Consider the following 25,536-nt stretch of genomic DNA (forward strand, 5'->3'; position numbering starts at 1 on the left):
ACCAAATGAAGAGGGATTAACGGTACATTTACTAGGCCTACTTGTGACATATGTGATGGGGAATTGATTTTTAAAAATAAACAAACAAACGGCAAACAATGAATGGGCAAGGATTGGCGGGAGATAGCGAAATGAATTCTGGAGAGCTGAGTGCATTCTGGAGAGAAACACGCCCCTCCCCTCCCCAAAGTGTGTGTGTGTGCGTGTGTGTGTGTGTGTGTACAAATAATAAGGGTGTGGTCCTTATTTCTCATCGAAACCCCCATAGACTTCGTTTAAAACCATTCTGACTTCCCATGTTGAAAATCACTATGAAGAGGGTGTTTAGGCTATTATCCATAATGTCGATATAAAAGCTTCTTGTTTCAGATTGCCATGTTTTTTCATTGATGTGAATAAAACTTGGGCGGCTTCGTGTGTTCTTGAAGTTGCAACGCACATTGTGTTAATAAGGCACATTGTAACATATCATATACCTATTGTTCATGATAGTCAAACATTATGTGATAATATTGTAGGCTATACAGGAAGCACACTTTAGCACACAAATAACATTACAAATATTGAGTAGGCCAAAAACTACGTTCGGCCTTGTCAATCAACTTACCTTTGGAAACCACCTTTTGCGCCAGACAAATCCAAAAGTACAATCCGATGAGCGTTAGTTTGGGCATATTTGCTCATTCGTTTGTTTGTTCAGATAATAAAAGTACATTCAAATTATATATGCCAAAACATTGTGTGGTTCATAGTCTAGCCTACTTCTGATATTTTATTTCCTGTGAAAGGCTGTGAGAGTGAAAGTAAACTGTGGTTTAGTTCCTCCTTACTCGTGACCTCTTGGTGGAAAATAAAATAAAGTTCCATTTGACTTGTAAATGACGGCGGCAACTAAATAATATTTTATAACAAACACATTGCATTATTGTTTATATGTTATAATAACTTTAATAAGCATTTTTTTCTAACCAGTTCTGGAATATTCCTTCTTGAAGTCAACCCATACCGGGTCTTTGGCGCCTCCCTGTGTGTATAATTGGCTGCAACGCACAGAATTCCATATATCTAGTTTAGAATTGATAGAATCTCTGCTATAATGTAACAAAACTTGGCAATGCTGAAATATTCAAATGTAAATGAATAACTATAGTTCATTTAATTGCTTTCCTGTCCACTGAGTGTAAGAGATATTTTAATTCACCAGCCTATAGCCATTCATTCACAGGCCTATATGGCATGCACACTAAAACATTGACAATATTAAATATTTTCCTCAAAACATAAACTCAGCGAAAAAAAGAAACGTCCTCTCACTGTCAACTGATTTTATTTTCAGCAAACTTAACATGTGTAAATATTTGTATGAACATAACAAGATTCAACAACTGAGACATAAACTGAACAAGTTCCACAGTTTTCATAACTGTGACATTAATTGCCTACCGTCTGTAAGCTTGTGCTAGTGTCTTAACAACCGTTCCACAGGTGCATGTTCATTAATTGTTTATGGTTCATTGAACAAGCATGGGAAACACATGTTCAAACCCTTTACAATGAAGATCTGTGAAGTTAATTGGATTTTTACAAATGATCGTTGAAAGAAGGGGTCCTGAAAAAGGGACTTTTTTTCAACTTTTTTTACATTTACATTACATTACATTTAAGTCATTTAGCAGACGCTCTTATCCAGAGCGACTTACAAATTGGTGCATTCATTTACATTTAAGTCATTTAGCAGACGCTCTTATCCAGAGCGACTTACAAATTGGTGCGTTCACCTTAAGACATCCAGTGGAACAGCCACTTTACAATAGTGCATCTAAATCTTTTAAGGGGGGGGTGAGAAGGATTACTTTATCCTATCCTATTTTTACCCCCTTTTCATGGTATCCAATTGTTAGTAGTTACTATCTTGTCTCATCGCTACATCTCCCATACGGGCTCGGGAGAGACGAAGGTCGAAAGCCATGTGTCCTCCGAAACACAACCCAACCAAGCCGCACTGCTTCTTAACACAGTGCGCATGCAACCCGGAAGCCAGCCGCACCAATGTGTCGGAGGAAACACTGTGCACCTGGCGACCTGGATAGCGTGCACTGCGCCCAGCCCGCCACAGGAGTCGCTAGTGCGCGATGAGACAAGGGTATCCCTACCGGCCTAACCCGGACGACACTAGGCCAATTGTGCGTCGCCCCACGGACCTCCCGGTCGCGGTCGGCTGCGCCAGAGCCTGGGCGCGAACCCAGAGTCTCTGGTGGGTGGCACAGCTAGCACTGCACCACCCGGGAGGCCCGGATGTTTCTTTTTTTGCTGAGTTTATAACACGTTTACCATCTTACTGTATCGATCAACATTTCATTAAAATTCACAATATATATTGAACCAAAATCTAAACGCAACATGCTATAATTTAAACAATTTTACTGAGTTACAGTTCATATAAGGAAATCAGTCAATTTAAATAAATAAATTAGACCCTAATCTATGGATTTCACATGACTGGGCAGGGGCGCAGCCATGTGTGGGCCTGGAAGGGAGCCATGCCCAAGTGGGAGCCGAGTGGTCTGCGGTTGTGAGGCCAATTGGATGTACTGCCAAATTCTCTAAAACTATGTTTAAGGTGGCTTATGATAGAGAAATTAACACTAAATTCTTTGGAAACAGCTCGGGTGGACATTCCTGCAGTCAGTATGCCAATTGCATGCTCCCTCAAAACTTGAGACATCTGTGGGATTGTGTTGTGTGACAAAACTGCACTTCTTCAAGTGGACTTTTATTATCCCCAGCACAAGGTGCACCTGTGTAATGAGCAGGCTGTTAATCAGCTTCTTGATATGCCACACCTGTCAGGTGGATGGATTATTTTGGCAAAGGAGACATGCTCACTAACAGAGATGTAAACTAATTGGTGCAAAGATTTTGTGAGAAATAAAGCTTTTTTTCTGGGATCTTTTATTTCAGCTCATGAAACATGGGACCAACATTTTACATGTTGCTTTTATATTTTGGTTCAGTATACATAGGTGAACATTATAGTAGCCTAGGCTTAACATGACAGGCCATACATGATAACCAAGAAGAGATATGAGTTTACTGAAGACAAACCTTCCCTGAACATAATCTAACTATTTGTCAAACAAACTATCTATTCAACAAGTGCTTTTCAACTGGTTTCTTCTGGTACAGGGGCTGTAGCTGTACTGGTCTCTGTTGGTACAGAGACCTATACTTCCCTGTGAAGTAGACAGAGTATCTGAGCTACTCTCTATTGGTGTACATGCTGTATCTGAGCTGGTGTCTACTGGTCTGGAGGGTGCACCTGAACTGTAGTTTACTGGGGTAGATCATGTATCTACATGCTGTGGCTCTGAGACCAGCTGACAATCCTGGACTGCTTCTATCAGGAGTGTCTGTACTGTAGTTTACTGGAGTAGATAGTGTATCTACATGCTGTGGCTCTGAGACCAACTGACAATCCTGGACTGCTTCTATCAGGAGTGTCTGTACTGTAGTTTACTGGAGTAGATAGTGTATCTACATGCTGTGGCTCTGAGACCAACTGACAATCCTGGACTGCTTCTATCAGGAGTGTCTGTACTGTCTGACACTGAGCTAGTGGGTGTCCTCAGACCTGATAGGCCAGGTGTTCCTCCCTCTCTGTCTACCTGACTACTGCTCCTCTGGGTCCCCATTGTTTCCAACACACTTCCTTGTTCTACACCCATATGATAGCCATGAGAGTGTCTTATACTTTATGATTTTGGGGCAAGAGGTGGTGGGGCGTTGTTTTAGGAGAAGTTGGGTATTGATGTATGGGAATTTAGAATGGAGGTGTTTGTTTGGTATAAGTTAGGTTCTTTCACCTACTCTCTCTCTGGACGCTCCATCTTAGTCCATTCTCTGAGGGGTTGGTGGAGACCTCTGACCGTCAGTCTGACTGTTCTGTGTGTTGCTCTGCTGGATTCCTCCTCTTGCTCCTCTGACCCTGGCTCCACCTCAGATAGGATGTCCTCCTGTTGTTGGTCGTCACCTTCTTATTTTCTATATCCCTCTTCTTCCCTTGCTTCCTTCTGTGTCTCCTCGTCTTCCTTTCCCCCCCTCGCTGCATCTCATATTCCCTCTGTCTCTCCCTCTCCCTCCCTCTCACCATCGATATCTCTCCTTTCCTCTCCATCTCTCTCTCCCTCTGTCTCTCCCTCTCACCATCGACATCTCTCCTTTCCTCTCCAACTCTCTCCCTCTGTCTCTCCCTCTCCCTCCCTTTCACCATCGATATCTCTCCTTTCCTCTCCATCTCTCTCTCCCTCTGTCTCTCCCTCTCCCTCCCTTTCACCATCGATATCTCTCCTTTCCTCTCCATCTCTCTCTCCCTCTGTCTCAGTCATTTCCTTTGTCACTCCTCTTATGTAACTCCTGGTCAGCTTGGTTCCCCCACTGTTTATCCTGATCCTGTTGAGAGTGTTAGATTGTGGTTCAGGCTGTACCCATCGCTGGCACAAGACATCTGAGGGGTCTTTGGAAGGGGTGAGATGAGTCCCTCTTCTTCCTCTCCCTCCCTCACTTTCTTTCTTCACTTTCCTCTCTCTCCCTCCCCCTCTCCGTCTTCACATTCCTTAGTCGGTGTCCTCATCTAAAATTTAGGCTGGTTGGAACCTCGGCCCTGATTCTGGTCGTTTAGTTTCAACTGGTTATTACTCACTGTCCCACCTATGTTATCAGTAGATACTGCCTTGTCATAGTCCAGTAATGGGTTCTTATCTCCCTAACTATCTCTGGTTCTCACACCCTCCCTGGTCTGCTTGATCTGGTTGACCATGTCCCATACTTTAACCCCAGGTTATTGTTCCAGTAATGGCTGCTTCTCCTTCTCCCCACTCTCTGCATGGCTGGTCCCACTGCCTTCTGTGGATCCTCTTCAGAATGGCTGGTCCTACTGCCTTCTCTGGGTCCTCTTCAGAGTGGCTGGTCCTACTGCCTTCTCTGGGTCCTCTTCAGAGTGGCTGGTTCCCACTGCCTTCTCTGGGTCCTCTTCAGAGTGGCTGGTCCTACTGCCTTCTCTGGGTCCTCTTCAGAGTGGCTGGTTCCCACTGCCTTCTCTGGGTCCTCTTCAGAGTGGCTGGTCCTACTGCCTTCTCTGGGTCCTCTTCAGAATGGCTGGTCCTACTGCCTTCTCTGGGTCCTCTTCAGAGTGGCTGGTCCTACTGCCTTCTCTGGGTCCTCTTCAGAGTGGCTGGTCCCACTGTCTTATCTGGGTCCTCTTCAGAGTGGCTGGTCCTACTGTCTTCTCTGGAACCTCTTCTGAGTGGTCATCATCCCCAGGGCTCAGCCCACATTGAGGCATGTGGATGTGATGTCTGTTGAGGATCAGCTGTGATACCTCCAATGGAGCGGACAGCTCTGGTCTCAGGGTCTCCATTGACTTTGCATTGGTCTGGATATGTGAATGTTAGGGAAAACAAAGGAGATGAAAGTAGGCAAAGTCAATGGGCGTAGAGGTATGGAGAGGCGGGTTATGACAAAACCTTGTCTATTTCAAATCTTCTCTCATTGATTGAGACAGGTGGGCCCACCCGAGAGTGCCGCATGTCATAATGACACTCACCTGTTTCGAACAATGAGAGAAGATCTGACATAGACATGATGACGGTGTACACATTGCTCGATTACTTCCTGCAGCAAAACATGTATTTATATGAATAATGGAGCATTTTCTATATTCAAACACACCTCATGCAACTGGACATGGATATTTTAGACGATACGTTTGGCCGAATCGAGAACGAAGATAGTATCTCCAAGATAAGGTTGGTCGAAAATCCTCTGTGCTACACCAAACAGTACCTAACCTGTCACTCCCAGAAATGGTTACCAAACATCTTTGACTAAACCCCATTATCTGGTGTAATAATCTGTATCTATGTAACCGAAAAACAACTTCAAGTGACAGATTTCCCACAGGGCACAGACGTCATTTCAACATCTAGTTTTGATTTTAATTTGGTTGAGTTGTCAACTAACTTGAATTCAACGTGATATCAATAAAAAAATTCACAATGTCATTGGATTTAGGTTCAAAGTTGGGTGAAAAAACATGAAATTCCTTGTAAATCCAATCCGTTTTTGGCATAGACTGAACATCATCACATTTCATTTTTGGTTGAAATGACATAAAGTCTCTGCCTAGTGGGATGCTTTAGTCTAAACTTAACATAATGAATAGTGTTTGACCTGAAATCATCATTTGATCCTGAGAGATTAAATCCAATTTAAAAGGAGAAAAAGCTAAATAAAACCACCATAGTATTACTCAAAGATGTGGGCTTACCTTTAACACTTCTTGTAGATAAGAAATACTCCAACAACAAGCAAAACTAAGGCCAGGACCCCAAAAGCAGCTAGTATGAGGATCCATGGAATAAAACACATGTCAGATGTATCTGTGACTGTCTCTTTGTTTCTCTCTACTCACAAACCTGCATAGTTCTCCCATCTGATATACATCAAAAAGTCCCTTGCGTTCTTATCACGGGGACGTTTGGAGAGAGCCGCATATAGGGTTTGCTTATAAGAGAAGTAAAAAGATAACCAGAAACAGAAATGTCTTTAAAAAGTGTGGCCTAACCAAGGTTCTTGTTCAGCACCTTAACACATGACACAGTCGTTGGCAACCTTTTTGTGTTTGAACCTTTTACATGTTTTGCTCCCGAGTGGCGCAGCTGTGTAAAGCACTGCATCTCAGTGCAAGAGCCATCACTACAGTCCCTGGTTCGAATCCAGGCTGTATCACATCCGGCCATGATTGGAAGTCCCATAGGGCGGCGCACAATTGGCCCAGCGTTTGGCTAGGAGTAGGCAGTCATTGTAAATAAGAATTTGTTCTTAATTTACTTGCCTAGTTAAATAAAGATTACATTTTTAAAATGTGTTACATCCCCGCCTTTAGCTAGTACCTAAAAAGAGGTCCCGATCCATCATTGGATCACAAGTCCCGACCTTCCATTTAGGAAACAATGACTTTACAACGAATTTCACTCTCTGCTGAAAGGTCTGTATTTTTCCACCAATCATACACCCCACTGAGCTGCTTGGTCAGCTGTCTGATAGTGATTTCTCCTGTTGTACTGTTCAAGGATGTCCTCCCTTTAAAATCACAAAATTCCCATATCTCAGCACTGTCCCATTCCACCGCCTAGTTTACACCATGTTTCCAGAGGATCTCCTGTAGAACTCCACCACGGATCCCAGGGTTGAGAATGACATTGCCGTTTGTTATGACAAATGGGTGGTGGACGGACCAGCTGTTGTGGGATGAGAACAGAGTTACACCACAGTTAACATGACAGTCACATTGCCCTCATACGGTATAAATGGGCTGAGTTATTGTAGGGAACGATGTCATTACCCTGTAATACAACAGTCTTCCCCCTAGTTTATTTTCTAGACAGTGCAAAGGCCCCAAAAGCAACACCTGGCACAAAATGCAGTAACTGAAACCCAAAATATTTTAGGGCGGGGAAACAGGTGTGGAGAATAGATGGTGGGTGAACTCTAGCTAGGTTAGTAATTAGCCTAAATTCAGTTGTAGTATTTTCCAGTGGTATAAAGTACTTAAGTAAAAAATACTTTAATGTACTACTTAAGTAATTTTGGGGGGTATCTGTACTTTACTATTAATATTTTTACAACTTTTACTCCACTACATTCCTAAAGAAAATGTAAAAATTACACCATACATTTTCCCTGACACCCAAAAGTACTCGTTACATTTGGAATGATTAGCAGACAGGAAAATGGTCCAATTCAAACACATCAAGAGAACATCTCTGGTCATCCCTACTGCCTCTGATCTGGCTCACTTAACACAAATTCTTCCTTTGTAAATGATGTCTGAGTGTTGAAGTGTTCCCCTGGCCAAACACAAATGCTTCCTTAATATAAGGACTGTGAAATGATTTATACATGTACTTTTGATACTTAAATATATTTAAAACCAAATACTTTTAGACTTTTACTCAAGTAGTATTTTACTGGGTGATAGAGGAAATTATAGTTGAAATGCTTAATTATGTATACATTATTGATTAGAACCATTTATTCTAATACTATTATGTTATGGTACTCTCTGGAATTAAACACTCTTACCTGGCTTTTAAGAATGGTCTCGATCTACTTCATGCATAATTAATGAACTTACACCTCATTAATTAATGAATTAGAAACGAGTGCGAATTTGGTTTTGGCAACAAAATACATAGGAATCTAGAATTCCTCTATCACTGGGTGACCCACTTTCACTTGTGCAATTTTCTACTAAGGTATCTTTACTTTTACTCAAGTATGACAATTATGTACTTTTTCCATCACTGGTAATCTGAATAACCTTTTGTCAACAAAAGAAAATACATTCGTAAGCAAAAGTAATAGAAAAAGGCTAACAATACCAAATGTATTCCTAGGACAGGAGAGTTGTGAAGGAGCGTCGATCATGGATCATCGCGTACAAACAAAAAAAATCTCAGCTTTCTTTAATTGTGTCTCGATTTATAAATAGTCTACTAGCCCTGAGAAATACATTCACTTACCATTGACGAATTGTCCGCCATAAATGCAGCAGAATATAGTGACTAGGCCTATTATACTGGGAGTTGAAATTCCTTGGTCAGTCATTGCCCGCAGGTGCGATCCATATGAAAGTGAAAGTCTTCTTCTTTCGAGGACTCACATGCTCACATGGAGTGTAGTCGACCACGGTGGCCTGCGGAAGTCATCCTAGATCAAGGAAAGGACATTTGGATGTAAATTCTCTCTTTGACTGACTAAAATTAGAAAAACGTACAATAATTTGCAGTTTGGGGGGGAAGGCAATTGGAATTTCCAAAGTACAGGTGATGCAACTAACTTTATTGAACACTAGATGTAAGTATAGTTCTACAATCCATGAAACTGTAGTTCACTGGCTTGCTCCATTCAGATTCAAGACCAATCACCTACTCTTGGGTCTTTCTTTTTCTCTATCCATCAGAAGTACAACACATTCAGCCATATTACTTTCACTTGTTCAATCCTTTCAGATGTGCTCCCCATTAGGTATATAGGGCTCAGTTTGGAATTGGTAAGTGATTACAGTGCATGAGCTTGCCATTCCTCTAAGTACAGACCCAGGGTTAGTTTTGTATGATGACATAGCGTTAGATTGAGAAAAGAAAAGCTGATCTGAAACCAGTATCATAAATAAACTTTTAGTAATATCCTTCGTTTTTTGGCATTTCCTTTTTTTTGACATAATTTATGAGAATGCCCAAATATGGAGTTGTGACATTTAATGACACACAATGAATGTAGCCTGGATGTCTATTTTGACATACATTTTATAAGATCGTTTTGTTTAAAAAAAGTTGTGTTTAGAACATGCCTGAGAAAATGCCTGTGTTGATACTGATGAGAAGCTGAAGAGTTTGTTTGAAGCTTATTTCAAGATATGACACCTCTGGACTGCTGAGGGAGTAGATACAGTTGAAGTCGGAAGATTACATACACTTAGGTTGGAGTCATTAAAACTTGTTTTTCAACCACTCCACAAATTTCTTGTTAACAAACTATAGTTTTGGCAAGTCGGTTAGGACATCTACTTTGTGCATGACAAGTAATTTTTCCAACAATTGTTTACAGACAGATTATTTCACTGTATCACAATTCCAGTGGGTCAGAAGTTTACGTACACCAAATTGACTGTGCCTTTAAACAGCTTGGAAAATTCCAGAAAATTATGTCATAGCTTTAGAAGCTTATGATAGGCTAATTGACATTTGAGTCAATTGGAGGTGTACCTGTGGATGTATTTCAAGGCCTACCTTCAAACTCAGTGCCTCTTTGCTTGACATCATGGGAAAATCAAAAGATATCAGCCAATACCTCCAAAAATTGTAGACCTCCACAAGTCTGATTCATGCTTGGGAGCAATTTCTAAATGCCCGAAGACACCACGTTCATCTGCACAAACAATAGTATGCAAGTATAAACACCATGGGACCATGCAGCCGTCATACCGCTCAGGAAGGAGATGCGTTCTGTCTCCTAGAGGTGAACGTACTTTGGTGCGAAAAGTGCAAATCAATACCAGAACAACAGCAAAGACCTTGTGAAGATGCTGGAGGAAACAGGTACAAAGTATCTATATCCACAGTAAAACGAGTCCTATATTCGACATAACCTGAAAGGCCACTCAGCAAGGAAGAAGCCACTGCTCCAAAACCGTCATAAAATAGCCAGACTACAGTCTTTGCCGTAGATGGGTGTCACGACTTCCGCCAAAGTTGTTCCCTCTCCTTGTTCGGGCGGTGTTCGGCGGTCGACGTCACAGACCTTCTAGCCATCGCTGATCCATTTTTAATTTCCATTGGTTTTGTCTTCCATCACACCTGGTTCCAATCCCATCAATTACATGGTGTGTATTTAACCCTCAGTTTCCCCTCATGTCCTTGTTTATTGTAAGTGTATGTGTACGTCTGTACTGGTGTGCGCGTTGAGTTATGTTACCCCTTGATTTGTATGATTATGTTTTCTGGTGGGGTTTCGTAAATAAACTGCGCCGTTGGAAACAGTTATTTCTCCCCTGCGTCTCACTTCTCTGCCGCCAGTTAAACACCCTTACAATGCGAGGGAAGAGGTCCCTAAACCAATAACAATTGGTTGTTTTCATGCAAGTGATATGGTGTGGAAGTTATTAAAGTTTAAAGCATGCATGTCTGACACGTAGTTAAATAAATGTCATTTAAAATAGCCAAAGTCAAAACACACAAGTAATTGTTGTAGATTGTACAGACGAGGTCCCTGAACCAATAAATTGGTTGTATTATTGCAAGTTATATGGGGTGGAAGCTATTGAAGTTATAAGCAATATTATTATTATTTTATTTCTTTAATTACGTATAATGGTATTCAATTATTTGGATGGGAGAGTAGAGGTCCCTGAATGTATTTCAGTTGGGTTGAGTTTTATTTCATGTGGTTACAAAGCTATTTAAGTTTCAGTTAACACTACATTTTAATTGCACTTTAAGCAGTGGCCGTATTCATGGCTGCCAAGGGAAGCCAGGCTTCCCCAAAAAATATACCAGACATTTTTTTATTTTTTTTACAATGGCACAAACATCTGCTAAATGTGTGTATGTGACCAACGTTATTTTGTTTTATTTACATGCAATATTCTTTGTGGACTTTACTGGACAGAGGTCGCTATCTGGTTTTGTGATTTAAAAGAAAAGTTGTCTTTGAATTTATTCTGTCACTGTCTTATTGTCTCTGCTTTTAGGCCTATATATCACGGTCACAAGGCAGATTAATTAACAGGTTATAGAGCAAACAAGCAATTATCACAACACAGGTTGTAATAAGGCTTTTTTTGCGGGGAGGTTTATCCACGAATTAAGGGGTCGTTTTAAGACTGTCCCTTAGCTGCGACTACACGGATAATCAGCCATAGAAATGTACGTAAAATATTTTTGGGGAAACAGAACGGAACAGGGAAAACAAGGGGTGCAACTTGTTCGCTATCGTCAGCTGATATGACATTTATATCCTGCCATGTTCTGTTGAGGTATTGAGGAGAAGTCGGAATCTAAAGCTAAATTCACCGCACTCTAGTAGTGATCCTAAATTCACCGCACTCTAGTAGTGATCCTAAATTCACCGCACTCTAGTAGTGATCCTAAATTCACCGCACTCTAGTAGTGATCCTAAATTCACCATCCAAAATTCACCGCACTCTAGTAATGATCCTAAATTCACCGCACTCTAGTAGTGATCCTAAATTCACCGCACTCTAGTAGTGATCCTAAATTCACCGCACTCTAGTAGTGATCCTAAATTCACCGCACTCTAGTAGTGATCCTAAATTCACCGCACTCTAGTAGTGATCCTAAATTCACCGCACTCTAGTAGTGATCCTAAATTCACCGCACTCTAGTAGTGATCCTAAATTCAGTTGGAACATACAAAATCAATTTATCTAAAGGAGTGGCAAAGAATAGTAAGCAAACGTTCCGGGGTGTAGAATTAGACTAACAGCAACCAATACCATATTATATTGCAAGGACAACCGGATTTTTCTAGGACAGGAGAGGAAGTGAAGAGGTGATCAGCGGTCAGCCAATGGAACGCAAGTGCGATCTATATGAATGTGTAATTATTTTGAGGACTATTATGGGTGTGTCGTGTGTTTGTTCATGCTCACATCCAATGTAGTCGACCACGATTACCTTACGGTTTGAAGTCATCCGAGGTCAAGGAAATGATTAAAATTCGGAGATGTTGCCGATGAGGAGGGTGATTATTATTATGAATACCTGTGTGATAACTCGATCTGGCAGAATCGAGATACGAGCGCTTATTTCAGAGAGCGCTCCGTAAGCCACGCCCCAGTGGGCAGAGCTAGGCATGTTGGACCGGGACATGTTTTAATGCGATAAAAAATACTAATTTTATAACTATGCAGTTATATTGGAGAAAGGTTTATAGCAGCGAATGTCATCTATTCATTTACTGTTATGGTATTTATAAGTAGCAGCCAGGGAAACTAATTGTACTCACTTTATGATATAAACATGTCGATTTTTCTGCCTGTGGGGTTCTTTACCTGATTTATTAGGATGTCCTGGTGATCACAACAACTACTTATTTTGCTCAAATAGATATATAATTAAATGGTGTTTTCTTTGAAGAGATGAGTCTGGCCAGAACATTCAGTTTTCTAGGCATTCACTCTGCATTGCTTTATTTGACTGGTTTTAGGCAAGGTATAGTATTTTGAAAGCATTTTGTGACAACTGCTGATATAAAAAGTATTTTAAAACATACATTTGAATAGAAAGGATTGACTTAGTCATTTGGCCTCCATATCCACCAGAGAAATTTCCACCTGTACATTAAATGCTGTGAGTGTTATTATCACCCCAGTTAAAAGACATTTTTGTTTAAGTGATTAGCAAATATAATGCCATATAAAAGGTGTTGAATCAATGGCTCATACGTTTGGGGGAGAAAATAAGCAGTACAAGTGTCAGAACCAGTCAGTTGGGGCCCACTTGGCAGCTGGGGTGCTTTTAATCTGAAACATAGGAAACATAGCAAAGTCCCCCTCTGGCCTGACCGTTCAAGTACATGACATTGCTAAGTGAGACTTACTGTTATAGGAGTGTTTAAACAATTCTAGATTTAACTTTGGATTGGAGATGTTTGATGTGGGTGTGGAAGGAGAGTTTACAGTCTAACCAGACACCTAGGTATTTGTAGTTGTCCACGTATTCTAAGTCAGAGCCGTCCAGAGTAGTGATGTTGGACAGGCGGGCAGGTGCAGGCAGCGATCGGTTGAAGAGCATGCATTTACTTGTACTTGTATTTACCTGCCGATGAGGATGTGGTGATTGACAGAGTTGAAAGCCTTGGCCAGATCAATGAATACGGCTGCACAGTAATGTTTCTTATCGATGGCGGTTAAGATATCGTTTAGAACCTTGAGCGTGGCTGAGGTGCACCCATGACCAGCTCTGAAACCAGATTGCATAGCAGAGAAGGTATGGTGAGATTCAAAATGGTCGGTAATCTGTTTGTTGACTTGGCTTTCAAAGACCTTAGAAAGGCAGGGTAGGATAGATATAGGTCTGTAGCAGTTTGGGTCAAGAGTGTCCCCACCTTTGAAGAGGGGGATGACCGCAGCTGCTTTCCAATCTTTGGGAATCTCAGATGACACGAAAGAGAGGTTGAACAGGCTAGTAATAGGGGTGGCAACAATTTCGGCAGATAATGTTAGAAAGAAAGGGTCCAGATTGTCTAATCCGGCTGATTTGTAGGGGTCCAGATTTTGCAGCTCTTTCAGAACATCAGCTGACTGGATTTGGGAAAAGGAGAGATGGGGAAGGCTTGGGCAAGTTGCTGTGGGGGGTGCAGTGCTGTTGACCGGGGTAGGAGTAGCCAGGTGGAAAGCATGGCCAGCCGTAGAAAAATGCTTATTGAAATTCTCAATTATAGTGGATTTATCAGTGGTGACAGTGTTTCCTATCTTCAGTGCAGTGGGCAGCTGGGAGGAGGTGTTCTTATTCTCCATGGACTTTATAGTGTCCCAGAACTTTTTGAGTTAGTGTTGCAGGAAGCAAATTTCTGCTTGAAAAAGCTAGCCTTGGCTTTTCTAACTGCCTGTGTATAATGGTTTCTAGCTTCCCTGAACAGCTGCATATCACGGGGGCTGTTCGATGCTAATGCAGAACGCCATAGGATGTTTTTGTGTTGGTTAAGGGCAGTCAGGTCTGGGGAGAACCAAGGGCTATATCTGTTCCTGGTTCTAAATTTCTTAAATGGGGCATGCTTATTTAAGATGGTTAGGAAGGCATTTAAAAAAAAACAGGAATCCTCTACTGACGGGATGAGATCAATATCCTTCCAGATACCCCGGCCAGGTCGATTAGAAAGGCCTGCTCGCTGAAGTGTTTCAGGGAGCGTTTGACAGTGATGAGTGGAGGTCGTTTGACCGCTGACCCATTACGGATGAAGACAATGAGGCAGTGATCGCTGAGATCTTGGTTGAAGACAGCAGAGGTGTATTTAGAGGGCAAGTTGGTTAGGATGATATCTATGAGGGTGCCCGTGTTTAAGGCTTTGGGGAGGTACCTGGTAGGTTCATTGATAATTTGTGTGAGATTGAGGGCATCAAGCTTAGATTGTAGGATGGCTGGGGTGTTAAGCATGTTCCAGTTTAGGTCGCCTAGCAGCACGAGCTCTGAAGATAGATGGGGGGCAATCAGTTCACATATGGTGTCCAGAGCACAGCTGGGGGCAGAGGGTGGTCTATAGCAGGCGGCAACGGTGAGAGACTTGTTTTTACAGACCTGGATAGTAGGACAGAACTCTGCAGGCTATCTTTGCAGTAGATTGCAACACTGCCCCCTTTGGCAGTTCTATCTTGTCTGAAAATGTTGTAGTTTGGGATGAACATTTCAGAATTTTTGGTGGTCTTCCTAAGCCAGGATTCAGACACAGCTAGAACATCCGGGTTGGCAGAGTGTGCTAAAGCAATGAATAAAACAAACTTAGGGAGGAGGCTTCTAATGTTGACATGCATTAAACCAAGGCTATTACGGTTACAGAAGTCATCAAAAGAGAGTGCCTGGGGAATAGGAGTGGAGCTAGGCACTGCAGGGCCTGGATTCAGCTCTACATCGCCAGAGGAACAGGAGGAGTAGGATAAGGGTATGGCTAAAAGCAATAAGAATTGGTCGTCTAGAACGTCTGGAACAGAGAGCAAAAGGAGGTTTCTGGGGGCGATAAAATAGCTTCAAGGTATAATGTACAGACAAAGGTATGGTAGGATGTGAATACAGTGGAGGTAAACCTAGGTATTGAGTGATGATGAGAGAGATATTGTCTCTAGAAACATCATTGAAACCAGGAGATGTCATTGCATGTGTGGGTGGTGGAACTAATAGGTTGGATGAGGTATAGTGAGCAGGACTAGAGGCTCTACAGTGAAATATCCAATAAACACTAACCAGAACAGTAATGGACAAGGCATATTGACATTAAGGAGAGGCATGCTTAGTCGAGTGATCAAAAGGGTCCAGTGAGTAGTGAGGTTGATTGGGGTCACGGCGATTTAGACAGCTAGCCGGGCCATCGGTAGCAAGCTAGCATAGGATGGAGGTCTGTTATTAGCCACCTCGTGCGTTTCCGTCGGTAGGATTAGTGGGGTTCCGTGTGGTAGAGGGGATGAATCCTATTCACAAAAAAAACAATAGATATAGTTATAGAGGCCCAAGAAAAAGAAAAACAATATATAGATAACATAATAATAACAAATAACATAAAGAGATGTGCAGAAATATAATCATCCACTGTGTCTGTAGATCATTTTCCCTTAATGTATTTGTCATGTCAGCCAGACCAATCTTTTCAAAGTAACAATATCTAGTTGAGTAAAATAAGGAGTCTATGGCTTCATTCCTTGTTTCGTTTTAGACTTGTTACCTGGTAAATAACCAACAACCATCATGAGGAAACCGTCCATGTCAGGTGAGGAAACAGTCCATGTCAGCCAAGCGCATCTTTTTAAATAAACACCATTTATTTCAATCTCTAGTTGAGTTTAAAAAAAAAAAAAACGTTTTGTTCTGATTAAAAGACAATACAGAAAATTGCAGAAAACTCAATGTTCTATTCTATATCTATTTGAAAACAATAAGTAGTTTTGTTGTGGTCACCAGGAAATGAGAATAATTCAGGCAAACAACGCCACAGTAGGGCAGAAAAAACAGCATGTTCTATCAAAGTCAGTACAATTAGTTTCCATGGCTGTCACTTTGAAATACTAAAACAGTAAATGAATAGGTGACATACAATCGCATAGTTTACAGACCCACCGCGGGCCTTAGACAAATACATCTTCGTGTAAAAAGGCCCACCATGGTCGGCTTTGTCAACGAGCTCATCGTATAACCAGGTAACTAGATGACTCCAATAGTTAAGGTAGTAAACGATGGCATGTTCTATTGCGAAATGTCTGGGACTTGATCGTTGTTTCACTGTTTACTACTCAAATATATTTTGCGTATTAAGTCAAACGAAATTAACTCAAATACACTGGTCTAAAATATATTAGCTACACAGAACCATGGCGGACCGACTGTAACATTATAGGCTTTTTGTATTAAAATTCGTCCCCGTCCAACATGCCTGGCTCTGCCCACTATGGCGTGGTTTACGAAGCGCTCGCTGAAATAAGCGTTCGTATCGTCGTATTCCACCGGATCGAGTTATCTCATCACACCCGCAAGGTGTACATTATCTCGTAGCATAGGCTGACTAAAACTACCGGTAAACTGACTGTTTCAAGTTGACAAAAGGCAATTGTTATTCCCAAAGTGCACGAGATGCAAGTAACACTAGATGTCAGCATAGTTCTACAATCCATGAAAACTGTAGTTCACTGGCTTGCCCTATTCCAATTCAAGCCCAGTCACCTACACCTGGGTACTTCTGGTAGATTGAGGAAAGGAAACATATCAACACGTTCTGCCATATTGCTTTCATTTGTCCAATCCTTTCAGATCTACTCTCGAGCAGGTATATAGGGCTCAGTTTTGAATTGGTAAGTGACTACAGTGTATGAGCTTGCCACCCTTAAGCACAGACCCAGGGTCCATTTTGTACGGTGACCTAGCGTATAGGTTGAGCTAGGAAAAGCTGATCTGAAACCAGTATCATAAGTCAACTTATATGACTAATGTACTTATTTTTCTTACATCGTCATAACTTATGAGAATGTCCTAATATGGAGTTTTGTGGCATTTAATGCCACACAATGAATGTAGCCTAGATGTCTATTTTGGCAGGAATTTTATAAGAACATTTTGTTACGTTTAGGATGTGCCTGAGAAAATGCCTGTCTTGATAATGATGAGAAGATGAAGAGTTTGTTTGAAGCTTATTTTAAGATATGGCATCTCTGCACTGCTGAGGGAGTAGATACATACAGGGCCTGCTGGTTGGTTCATTTCGTCTTCTGAGACACACACAGTGAGACCCAGGAAAGAGTCTGACAACTAAACTGAAACCTGTACATTTTGCTCACAGTACATGTAGTAACAACACAATGGCCTGTACATTATCACTGGCATTCCTTGTCCTTCATGGATTTCTCTCTCTTTCAGCAGGTAAGACTCTCTCCCTCTATCCCCCACAAGCCTGTGGATTGGTTGAGGATGTTTTGTTTAGTCTGTTTGTTTGTTTTTACAGTAAAAAAAAAAGATGAGTAATTGTTTGATCAGTTATTTGAGAAGAGGATGTCTATTGATTTTAAATAGCATACTTTTCATTTAAATGATAATCAAATAGGGTCAATCTGGTAAATAAAAAGGTCTTATCCATTGATGGTCACATTCATGGATTGCTATTGAATCTGTACATTTGATCACAATTGATTTGAGCAATGTTAGGGAGAAAATGAGCAATGTTAGGGAGAAAATGAGCAATGTTAGGGAGAAAATGAGCAATGTTAGGGAGAAAATGAGCAATGTTAGGGAGAAAATGAGCAATGACATGGGCATGAAAAATGACGTTGAAAATAAAATGTCTCTTCTGTGGTGCCTCTGTGTTATCTTGTAAATGTAACAATGTCATCGATTTTTTTAACAACTTCCTTTGCATGATTTGATATTGCAATTTTATCTCATTATTAGAATGATTTGTATGGATATTGTAAATGCTATTTAGATATTTTAAGATCATTATGTGGGACAATACTTATTTCTTTACTTAAGTGTTTTTTTCCATGCCAATGTAATTTATTTGACTTCAATTACCATTGATATATAAATGTATAAGATATCGGTCATTTGACCAAGATGAACATCCTATTTACTCAAGGAGAAGGCTTAATCTGACCATCTGTCTATGAGATTGTCCCCAGATCGGCCATTTGTTTTAAAGAGGTCCTGTTATTTTAGTATCTATGGCCTTTCAGACAGTTGTGGTTTTAGACATGTTCTGTTTCAAACACCCAGTACACAAAAACAGGAAGATTTAATAGAATGATCTGGGTTACTGTGGCTAACCCAGCCAGTTGAACACATATTTTCATACAGTAGCATTATTTGAATTTGATCCAAGTTAAAAACACTTGGTAGAAGCTGTTTTAGAGCATATTTGCCTAGTAGTTGTCCTAACTGACAAATGATGAGAAACTAACAATGGACAATTGTACTTGAAATTAACTTATTTTACTTTGAAATGTAGCATGCATAATTGGTCATTTATACTGTAAATACATGCTTGACCAAAAATGTCAATAATAAGATTTGAATTAGATCACATTTTCTAACTCTTTATTGACCCCAAAACGTAATAAAAGTATGTTACCGTCAGCAACAACAGATAATTATTCTGATCTCTTTTCTTCTCTTCTATCACAGATTCATGCAATTATTATTTCCAACATGGATCTTTCTTCTCCATCCCTCTGAAATACACTGACTTGAGTTCGAAAGAAATAACCTGGAAACACAATGAAAAAGTTCTATTAAAAAGAAAGAATGGAAAGTTCAAACCAGGCAAGCCTGAGGATATCTTAGATGATGGGTCTCTCCAACTCAAAGGCCTGGTGTCAGCAAACGAAGGTACTTACAAAGCAGAGGTGTTCAACAGCGAAGGGAAAAGCATCAAAGAAGAGTCCTTCAGACTGTGTATGAAGGGTAAGTCTCTTTCTCTCTTTCTTTCCAACCATACAAGTACCGTATCCTCTCCTTTAGAGACACTGATGGCGGCCATTTTGTTTCTCTCCAGAAAAGGTCTCCAAGCCCTCAGTGCAATTCACCTGTTCTGATAAGGACGTCACCTTTACCTGTTTCTTGACCAACACTGAGGGAGTGACTTTCAAGTGGAGCAAGAACAGACAGCCGTTAAATGGGAAAAAAAATCCAACCTTGATCATCAGTCTGAAACAACTGAAAGAGCCAGACACCTTCACCTGCTCTGCAGTCAATGAGGTCAATGCGGAGACAAGTGACATCATCAAACCAACATGCAATGGTACAGTATGTTTTGAAGGGCTCAATTGCAATTCTCTGCGAATCTCTGTCTTTCTTTTTCTCTCTGTTTTCTTCTGTTTTCAGGAAAAAAGTGACTAATGTTTAAGATTGGTGGCGCAACAAATAAAAAAGACAAAGAAAGTAACATGTCATTTGTCTCTCGTTCTGCTCCACCCCTCATCCCCCACCCTCCTCTCAGCTGTCTCCAAATCGGGTGATCTGCGTTCACCGTTTGGTTTGGATTTCTGGACCATGGTGGGCATCCTGGCCGGGGGAGGGGGCTTGGTACTCCTCCTCATCATCACCTTGGTGTGCTGTTGCCTCAGCCGACGCAAGAGCCACATGCGCTTTGAAGGTAATCGCTTCAGACTAAATCTCAAATGTCTATGGCTGTTGTGTTGGTGTTCTGTGCACAGAAACATTTATGGTGTCTACAGTATCTTTCTTTTGTTCCTTCTCACCCAGAAGGCCAGAAGCAAAGGCAGAGACCCCCCGGTGGGGCCCCACCTGGTTCCACGGGCCCCAGGCCCACCGCCAGAGCCTCCAGCCAGGCTGCGCCCCAACCCAGAGCCCAGGCTCGAGGGAAGCCTCCACAGACACCAATGGATGATGATGAGGAGCAGCCCCCACCACTACCGCAGCCTAGGAAGAAAGGCTCTCACCCCGCCAGGCAATGAGTCTGGAAACAGGTTTCGCCTATATACTTTCTGATCCAAGGAAAGGAGTTCCAGCAGTCTACATGTTGTAGATGTTGAAAATGTTGTTATCTAAAGAATAGAATAGAAAAGGAAGGGAAAAATACCCACATAGTGTTCTTTTCTTCCAATGCCTTTTCAAAATTCTGTTTCATTGTTTTTATGTTGAGTTGTAGCCTACCTATCTATCCACCTTCTCTTGAAGTAGTGACCTTAACTTGATGTCTGTGTGGTTGTCAATAAAAACTAAATAACTACAGGCACATAGTCATTGATGGGCAACATTATTTGAAAATACTCAAATACACAGGAAATAAGTATTTCAAATACAAATAATTAAAATGCATATGTATTCGAACCCAGGTCTGATAGCTAACAATTGCAAGATGATAATAATAGTTCTGAAAATGTTTCCATTCACATCATTGTGCATTTGAGTCATTCTCTGTATTCACACCTCTGAGTAAAGCTCTCATGTAATCAATTGTTTTCCTGTTACATCGCTGAGGCCTCTTGGCGGTGGTTTTGGCACGGCACCAACGAATAGCATGCAGGGAGCAAAGATGCTGAAAGCAACACTTAACTGAAGCCCTCGCTTCCACACATCTTACCTCCTTTTCCTGTGTGTGTGGGAGGGATATGATGCTGTGTGTGTGTGTGTGGGAGGGAGGGATATGATGCTGTGTGTGTGTGTGGGAGGGAGGGATATGATGCTGTGTGTGTGTGTGTGGGGAGGGATATGATGCTGTGTGTGTGTGTGGGAGGGAGGGATATGATGCTGTGTGTGTGTGTGTGTGGGAGGGAGGGATATGATGCTGTGTGTGTGTGTGCGCATTTGCGTTTACTGAACTGCACATTAACACAGGTTTTTGCACCCATTTTTTTTACAAGCATTTCGCTACTCTCGCATTAACATCTGCAAGCATGTGAATGTGACCAATAAAATGTTATTTGAAAAAACCTCTCCATCACACGCCTGTTCACTATATAAACCCTAGATGGCGCTTTGCTTCCATGTTCATTTAATCTGCTCGCATGACTATTCAACAGTAATAGTGGAAGTGGGTGGGCCAGGGACCTACTTGTGGGCCATTAACGTTTTCCTTTGAATCACATTTAAACGAGTTATTTGACAGAAATCTGAATATGTTCCTGAAAGTCTTTGGCTGGGTCACTGACAGCGAGTAAACGTTTGGGAACCAGTTTGATGACAGACCGGCAGAAGTCACAATAAAGTTAACCGAACGTAGCAGGCGTAAGAGAAACGCCTGAACGGAGTTCCCACATCCAGGTTTTCAGCGGAAAAGGAAGCTAGGTTGAAAATCGCTGTATCCCTGATACACACTGAGGCTACAGTAAACTCAGGTTTATCACTCAGAGCCATGTTCGACAGCCTGAACTCTGACCCCTAAACGAATCACTTCCTGTCCCTGGGTTATATCATTGTGCCCTTAGGCACATATCTAAGATCAACCTACTGCCTAAAACAAAGTGAAAAGGCTGTGGTTTGACCTTCAGTTTCCTGTCTGGGTTGTTAATATTGTACAGTCAGTCACTTTCAGTTATTCACACTGAGGTACTAAGGCTTCAGCCTTCAGACAGAGACGTCATTCACATGCATTCAATGTTAAAGATAGGTAAGGAGAAAATGGGTCAGAAAGACAAGAGCCGTGTGTGGTCAGTCACTCTGTTGTGTGGCCCAGTATAAATAGAGGTCTGGGTGACTGTGATGTGACCGTGAGCCGATACATCCACCATTTGGCTTTGGGCACCTGCCAGCCGTGCGCCTGTCCCCAACACACACACTTAGGCCCACAAACACACACCAACACCCAAATCAAATGTTATCCATCACATTCTTCGTAAACAACGGGTGTAGACTAACATTGAAATGCTTAGTTACACACGCATGCACACATACACACACACACACACAGAGTCTTGTACAGCTAACCAAAAATTCAGTCCCATTCAAAATCCTATTTTCTCCAACCCTAAAACTAACCCGCACTTTGTAAACTATACCTACAGCAAATACAGTGGCCAGTCTTCAGAGGTGTCAGGTTCTTCTGCAACCCAGTCCCAAAATCAATCCCCGGCAACAATCCCTATTAATTTGCTCACACACACAACATTAAAAATATATGGATTTAACTAGGCAAGTGAGTTAAGAACAAATTCTTATTTACAATGACGGCCTACCCCAGCCAAAACCTAACCCAAATGACACTGGGCCATTTGCGGGACTCCCAATCACAGCCAGTTGTGATGCAGCATGCAATAAAACCAGGGTCTCTAGTGACACCTCTAGGACTGAGATGCAGTGCCTTAGACCGCTGCACCACTCAGGAGCCCAAAACATACACACACATTTATACTGACTCTACACACACACACTGACATGCAATCATCATATACTTTGCTGCTACTCTGTTTATCATATTTCCTGATGCCTAGTCACCTTACCCCTATACATATCTACATCTATCATTCCAGTATCCCTGCATATTGTACATATGGTATTGGAACTGACCCTGTATACTGTATACCTTACTTACTTCTTGTGTTCTTATTTCACGTGTTTTTGGTATACCTTGTGTTATTTTTAACACTAAATTGATATTGATTATTGCATTTTGTGGTTTAGAGCTTGCAAGAAAGGCATTTTACTGTACTTGTGCATATGACATTAAAGGGGAATTTCACTCAGAAACAAACTTTTGGTATTTTTTTCATTAGTCCACTGTTGATACGCTCCCAAAATGTTTTGCATGTCAGCAGTCAAGTTTTCAAGATATTGAACTTAAGAAAAAAAGTGTCTCCAGCCACATCATCATTCAACTTCTGATACATGTTTTGGGGCAGCAGATAGCCTAGTGGTTAGAGTGTTGGGCCAGTACCTGAAAGGTTGCTGGATCAAATCCCCGAGCTGACAAGGTAAAAATCTGTCGTTCTGCCCCTGAACAAGGCAGTTAAACCACTGTTCCCCATTAGGCTGTCATTGTCAATAAGATTTTGATCTTAACTTTACATTTTTTATTTATTTCACCTTTATTTAGCCAGGTAGGCTAGTTGAGAACAAGTTCTCATTTACAACTGCGACCTGGCCAAGATAAAGCATAGCAGTGTGAACAGACAACAACACAGAGTTACACATGGAGTAAACAATTAACAAGTCAATAACACAGTAGAAAGAAAAAAAGAGTCTATATACATTGTGTGCAAAAGGCATGAGGAGGTAAGCGAATAATTACAATTTTGCAGATTAACACTGGAGTGATGAATGATCAGATGGTCATGTGCAGGTAGAGATACTGGTGTGCAAAAGAGCAGAAAAGTAAATAAATATAAACAGTATGGGGATGAGGTAGGTAAATTGGGTGGGCTATTTACCGATGGACTATGTACAGCTGCAGCGACTGACTTGCCTAGACAAATAAAGGTTAAAATAAAAAATCATGAGGCATGCCAAAATATCTTCCAAACACCAGCTTCGAGGGCATTATCACTTTTATACAACGGATTACCAACATATTCAAATAATAATTTACATATTTTAATACAAATATATATTTTGATTAATTTATTCATACTATTTCATCCTTCCATCCACAAGATATAGTCCTGACGTAAATCCGGGGTTGCTACCCAAGCCGGCTGGTAGTTTGTATAATTGGTTTGGTTGCCAGAGACGTGACCCAGTAGTTAAGTCTTTCTGGTGGAACAAACTCCCTCACGACGCCAGGACAGCGGTGTCAATCACCACCTTCCGGAGACACCTGAAACCCCACCTCTTTAAGGAATACCTAGGATAGGATAAAGTAATCCCTCTCACCCCCCTTAAAAGATTTAGATGCACTACTGTTCCACTGGATGTCATAAGGTGAATGCACCAATTTGTAAGTCGCTCTGGATAAGAGCGTCTGCTAAATGACTTAAATGTAAATGTAATGTAAATGTTCTGTATCTATGTACGGCAGGGTAGCCTAGTGGTTAGAGTGTTGGACTAGTAACCGAAAAGTTGCAAGTTCAAATCCCCGAGCTGACAAGGTACAAATCTGTCATCTGCCCCTAAACAGGCAGTTAACCCACTGTTCCTAGGCCATCATTGAAAATAAGAATTTGTTCTTAACTGACTTGCCTAGTAAAATAAAGGTGAAATAAATGTCAATAGAAATACACAAAAATGATGCTGATTCATGATTTCGACTGGCTGAGAAAAGGTGCCTGCCTGTCTGTCTCATCCCGACATGTTCATTACTATGCGAGAACTAATTACAATATTGCAAATGTCCGAGAGACAGACAGCAAGGTTTGTACAAATCCCTGCTGTTGATAACTAAAAAGAAATGTGAGATAATATCTATATGCTTTTTATAGTGGAGATCATCTTTATAAATTGCCTGGCTGGGCTAATGAGACAGTGGATTGCGCAGTCAGATGGAACACAGTAAATAGGCACTTTAACATCATAGATGTAGCTTGTAGTAACTTGTGGAATAGACACCGGCTGGAATGCGGTTTTACCCAATCAGCATTCAGGATTAGACTCACCCTTGCATAATATCTTGACAACTTGACTGCTGACATGCCAGACATTTTAGGACTATATCAACAGTGGATTAATGAAAATATCATTTTTGAGTTAAATTCCCTTTAAAACTTGAAACTACACACCTCTTAGTGGCCCTTTGTAGATGTGAAATGATCTGACAGCATAATTTCAATAGGCTAATACCCTGACTACACTGCTAGCTTTGCAAATACATTTAGGAATCTATGTTAATCAATTATTGCACCCAGCGTCTGCAATGCCAAGGGCTAAAATAGAAGTCATTCCTATTTCTGACGCAGATCTTGCTGAAAGCCCTGCCTCTCCCATCTCCTCATTGGTTTATAGAAGCAGGTGCCCACTGCCATCTCCTCATTGGTTATACCCACGTGGGTGATTGAAAGATTAAATGTTTTGTCGGTTGTCGTGGTAATACTATGAAAGTTTAGATGCAATCACTATATAAATTCAAAGATTGAAAAGCCTGGAAGGAGGAGAGATGACTAGAAACGATTCGGTTGACCGTTTTATGTGTGGATTCATCCTCGGATTTCAGGTAAAATAACAACTCAATGTTTACATCCCAGGACAAATGAGCTAGCACCAGCAAGCTAGCTAAATAGGACAAATTGGCGAGCAAGTGCAAGCTAGCTAAATAGGACAAATTAGCTAGCAAGTGCAAGCTAACTAGCTAAATTGCCATACATGTTTAATGCTT

At 41.3% G+C, this 25,536-nt stretch overlaps 2 protein-coding genes and 1 long non-coding RNA gene across 7 annotated transcripts in view; 1 reads left to right on the forward strand and 2 right to left on the reverse strand.

Moving 5' to 3' along the window:
• Positions 1-833, reverse strand: part of LOC115132118 (uncharacterized) — a 29,616-nt gene extending 28,783 nt beyond the window's left edge. Inside the window, exon 1 of one of the 5 annotated variants that reach the window (XM_029664399.2) lies at positions 608-833. In XM_029664399.2, coding sequence (XP_029520259.2) covers positions 608-674 — 67 coding nt within the window. In that variant the 5' untranslated portion in view covers positions 675-833. The remainder of the gene's footprint in view (positions 1-607) is intronic. The other 4 variants (XM_029664391.2, XM_029664408.2, XM_029664382.2 and 1 more) reach the window with 4 other exon arrangements.
• A 4,828-nt stretch (positions 834-5,661) lies between these two features.
• On the reverse strand, positions 5,662-10,320 carry LOC135572555 (uncharacterized). Its single transcript, XR_010464388.1, has 3 exons — positions 9,852-10,320; positions 8,583-8,769; positions 5,662-7,298 (listed from the first exon to the last, which is right to left on the reverse strand). It is a non-coding gene; the product is annotated as an uncharacterized LOC135572555 (long non-coding RNA).
• An 8,832-nt stretch (positions 10,321-19,152) lies between these two features.
• LOC115144465 (T-cell surface antigen CD2-like) lies at positions 19,153-20,968 on the forward strand. Its single transcript, XM_029685526.2, has 4 exons — positions 19,153-19,235; positions 19,327-19,572; positions 19,771-19,926; positions 20,037-20,968. The coding sequence occupies exons 1-4, from the start codon at positions 19,229-19,231 to the stop codon at positions 20,246-20,248; spliced, it is 621 nt and encodes a 206-aa protein (XP_029541386.2). The 5' UTR covers positions 19,153-19,228; the 3' UTR covers positions 20,249-20,968.
• The last annotated feature ends 4,568 nt before the right edge of the window (positions 20,969-25,536 follow it).

Source organism: Oncorhynchus nerka, linkage group LG2 (assembly GCF_034236695.1).
Source record: "Oncorhynchus nerka isolate Pitt River linkage group LG2, Oner_Uvic_2.0, whole genome shotgun sequence".
NCBI lineage: Eukaryota > Metazoa > Chordata > Actinopteri > Salmoniformes > Salmonidae > Oncorhynchus > Oncorhynchus nerka.

What these genes read in the sequence shown, in the direction of transcription:
- LOC115144465 (XM_029685526.2), top strand. An exon ending in CATCAAACCAACATGCAATG is followed by an intron (nt 19,573 to 19,770) that starts GTACAGTATGTT and finishes CCCTCCTCTCAG; the next exon opens with CTGTCTCCAAATCGGGTGAT. An exon ending in GAGCCACATGCGCTTTGAAG is followed by an intron (nt 19,927 to 20,036) that starts GTAATCGCTTCA and finishes CTTCTCACCCAG; the next exon opens with AAGGCCAGAAGCAAAGGCAG.